The sequence below is a fragment of the Rhipicephalus microplus genome, chromosome 7 (genome assembly GCF_043290135.1).
Source record: "Rhipicephalus microplus isolate Deutch F79 chromosome 7, USDA_Rmic, whole genome shotgun sequence".
Lineage (NCBI taxonomy): Eukaryota > Metazoa > Arthropoda > Arachnida > Ixodida > Ixodidae > Rhipicephalus > Rhipicephalus microplus.
Genome location: NC_134706.1, coordinates 53,960,187 through 53,963,674, shown reverse-complemented (window position 1 = coordinate 53,963,674; position 3,488 = coordinate 53,960,187). Strand labels below are relative to the sequence as shown.

Genomic DNA, 3,488 nt, shown 5'->3' with positions numbered 1-3,488 from the left:
TGCTTGTAGCCTTGTTTACTGTCATGCTTTGGCATTTGTTTTGGACAAAGAAAATTATAGTTGTGAATGTCGTCAGCGGATTTCATTTAGTGAGCCTAAAAAGGCCAATGTTGCGAAGGTAAACTGCTGAACGTATGCTAAACTTCACCTTGCGACAAAATTTTTGCAGGCCACATGGAACTAAGCGGAAGTGAAAGAACAAATGCTAAGGCAAGTTCGTGTACTATTCATCAGTCCCATACAGCATCAATAGTCCTGAGTAACAGCTGTAGCAGCTGCCACAGATGCTAGCGCCTGGCTTCCCTCTAATGTATATATAGAAAACTCTGTGACCGCAATCACTTTATAATAGGGAATAGACACCAAGTTCAATACAACGGCATTGACAGAAAGTAGATAGCCAGACTCAGCTTCCGAGAATGATACGCTAATTTAGTGAAGGTGGATGGAGTGTGTGCATCTAGACGCGTGGTTCTGAACTGCTTCAAGAGCAGAAACGAGGGTGGGTTTCAGATGGCGGATGCGTACTCGAGCTTTGGTCTTACAATCGATTCTGCTAGCAGTTTTACCTGCACGGGGACATGATGCAGATTGCGTTTCGGGGACCCAGTGTTTTATTGGCAAGTAATACAGTGTCATACCAGCGTGCCATGACAGGCCATAGCATGAGGCCTCAACTCAAACACCGTCAATTCAGTGCGAACATGAAAGGGGTTTAAAACAACGGCAGAAGTATACATATTTACATTCGCTATAATTTAAACTCGCTAGTTCTACCCGCGAGGACGTGTGTGAAATAAATATGTCCCCCTGTCCTCCTTGTTGTCCAGCATACTTGCAGAGTTTGTTGAACACATTACATTATGTTGAAGTGAGAGAAGTTCCTGAAAAAAACCACAATGAAAGTTTACAATGGCTCTGCCATCGATTCTTTTAAAACCGCAAACACTTCTTTGCCTTTTTTTTCTACCGCAGATACAAGTATAGCACCGCAGACACCGAGAAAGAGGCTTCTCGACCAGGATGATATCGGCAATGCCAGCGGTGGCCGTCCGCCGCGAGCGGCGGCGCAGCAAGAGCGGCCGAGGTCTGGGCTCTCGCCAGGGCAGCATCGCCTCGCTGCCGCACCGGCCCGACAGCATGTCGACGCTCAGCTCCGTGCCCAACGCGCCGGCGGCACGTCGGTGGCGGAAGAGGGGGGGCACCATCCAGGATCAGCGAGCCCGCGTGCTCATCTACCTGGCCACATTGCTCCTGGTGGCCGGACTCATCCTGCTCTTCATCGGCGTCGGGGCACGAGTGAATCACACGCGCACCGTCGGACTGCTCTTCATCGCAGTCGGCGCGCTGCTGTGCCTTGTCAAGGTGGGTGCCTGTCACATGGAGTTCTCCTGTTGTCCTCGGAACCCTAAATGTTTGCTAATGAGCTTGCAGCGCCCTCCTTCTGGCGGCGCGCAAAACAGAGAGCACGCTATAGCAAAAGAAAGAAAATAAAGACGGCTCCTGGTGGTGGCACGTGAAGCCAAGGCTCGCGTTCCTTGCTGGCCTCGGTTGTCGTTCAGGCGTTTCTTTCATGTGGCGTAAGCCTATAATCTCCTGAAAATAACTGACAGAGATTGATGCTAATCAATTAGGGGAAAAAGGATGAATTGTTCACCTCAACTGCCTATCAGATGAGAATGACTTCATTAAGCCACGCTATCAGATGAGAATGACTTCATTAAGCCGAGCTATCAGATGAGAATGACTTCATTAAGCCGCGCTATCATATGAGAATGACTTCATTAAGCCGCGCTATCAGATGAGAATGACTTCATTAAGCCGCGCTATCAGAGGAGGGATGAACGAGAGGAAGAGCAAATAGAAGTTCAGAGGAGCAGAAGTGGCAGGGGCTGAATTAGGGTGCCGGATAGATAGATAGATAGATAGATAGATAGATAGATAGATAGATAGATAGATAGATAGATAGATAGATAGATAGATAGATAGATAGATAGATAGATAGATAGATAGATAGATAGATAGATAGATAGATAGATAGATAGATAGATAGATAGATAGATAGATAGATAGATAGATGGATAGATGGATAGATGGATAGATGGATAGATGGATAGATGGATAGATGGATAGATGGATAGATAGATAGATAGATAGATAGATAGATAGATAGATAGATAGATAGATAGATAGATAGATAGATAGATAGATAGATAGATAGATAGATAGATGTGCACTCATATACCACACCGATTCCGACTTCGTTTGATTTTCGCAGGTATTTATCACCCCGGAAAATCACCACACCATTGTGCGGCGAGCGAGGCTGATGTCTTCGCGCGAGTCCCTCTACGTGGCGCCAGCAGTCAAGAGCGTGCCCGAGGAGACCACGGAGCAGGTTCGCCGGGAAGCTCAGGATTCCGCGGCCGGCGCCACCGCAGCTGCTCCCACAAAGACCAGCCCTCTGATGGACGCGCATACAGCTCTGCCGCCCACCAACAACAGCAACAGCGGAAGCAGTCCGGCGCACAGCTTGCACGCGGCGGAGACGCAAGGACTCATATCCGAACGGGGTCCGCAGCTCACTGAAGGCCGCTTTTGAGCGCCGCCCGCGCGTTACGTCGGCTCGTCCCGCTGCGCGCCGCGCGGACTGACAACGCTCAGCCCCTAACAATGCACGGGCGTACACCGCTTGGCCAAGCAGCGATAACGACAGCGATTCTGCTGGTGAACCTTGACCTCCGATAGCGTTTTTCTCGCTAACGACGATGCTTTTTTGGTGACGTTCGAGTCTAACGACACAACCCTATGACGACATCTCGCGGATGACCGTGTTATTTCATTTCTGTTGCACTCAACTCGCCAACGACGACATTTTCCGATAGGTGTTGACCTTGCTGATCAAGAATATCTACGAACGATGTTGTCATAGCGTGAACCGCGTCCACTCAAATGCCCTAGTACAAGTGGCAGGTACGGGTCCTTCTGTTACACAGAGCACCACCTGAGAAGGTTCTTGACCAAATGGTGACTACCTTCAAGCGTCGATAAATAGTGCTCCACACTCGTTGTGAATATCATGTCATCGAGTTCAACAGCAGTGCGATGGGCACGTGATTAGATGGTTTAGATGGTTTCTGGAGCCTGGACAGTGCGCGCGACCTCTTTGCGCACGTGGATACGATTCCGGAATCAAAGTGCGTCCGAGGGTCGATTAATGCGGTAAAGACAAGTCTCGGTTGGCGATGAACTTCTGATCACTAAACCACGTAACAGCGGTCATCTAGTGGATATCAGAGAATGCCTATTGCTTGGAACTGGCCGCATGGTTACGTCGTGATTCTTCAGCTTCAACCATGCTTTCGATCTCCTTGCGTAGCCTTGCGGTGAAACACGTGATGAAAGTGCGCACTTGTGAAGTGAAGCCGTGGTTGTGATGTGTTGTTCGCTCCTAAGCCACGCACCAACGGTCATCTGGGTAACATCGC

The 3,488-nt window shown here is 49.2% G+C and overlaps 1 protein-coding gene across 1 annotated transcript; it reads left to right on the top strand.

Moving 5' to 3' along the window:
* The first annotated feature begins 982 nt into the window (after positions 1-982).
* LOC119179210 (uncharacterized) lies at positions 983-2,910 on the top strand. Its single transcript, XM_037430279.2, has 2 exons — positions 983-1,365; positions 2,279-2,910. Exons 1-2 carry the CDS (start codon positions 1,024-1,026, stop codon positions 2,600-2,602), a joined length of 666 nt encoding a protein of 221 aa, XP_037286176.2. The 5' UTR covers positions 983-1,023; the 3' UTR covers positions 2,603-2,910.
* Positions 2,911-3,488: the final 578 nt, after the last annotated feature.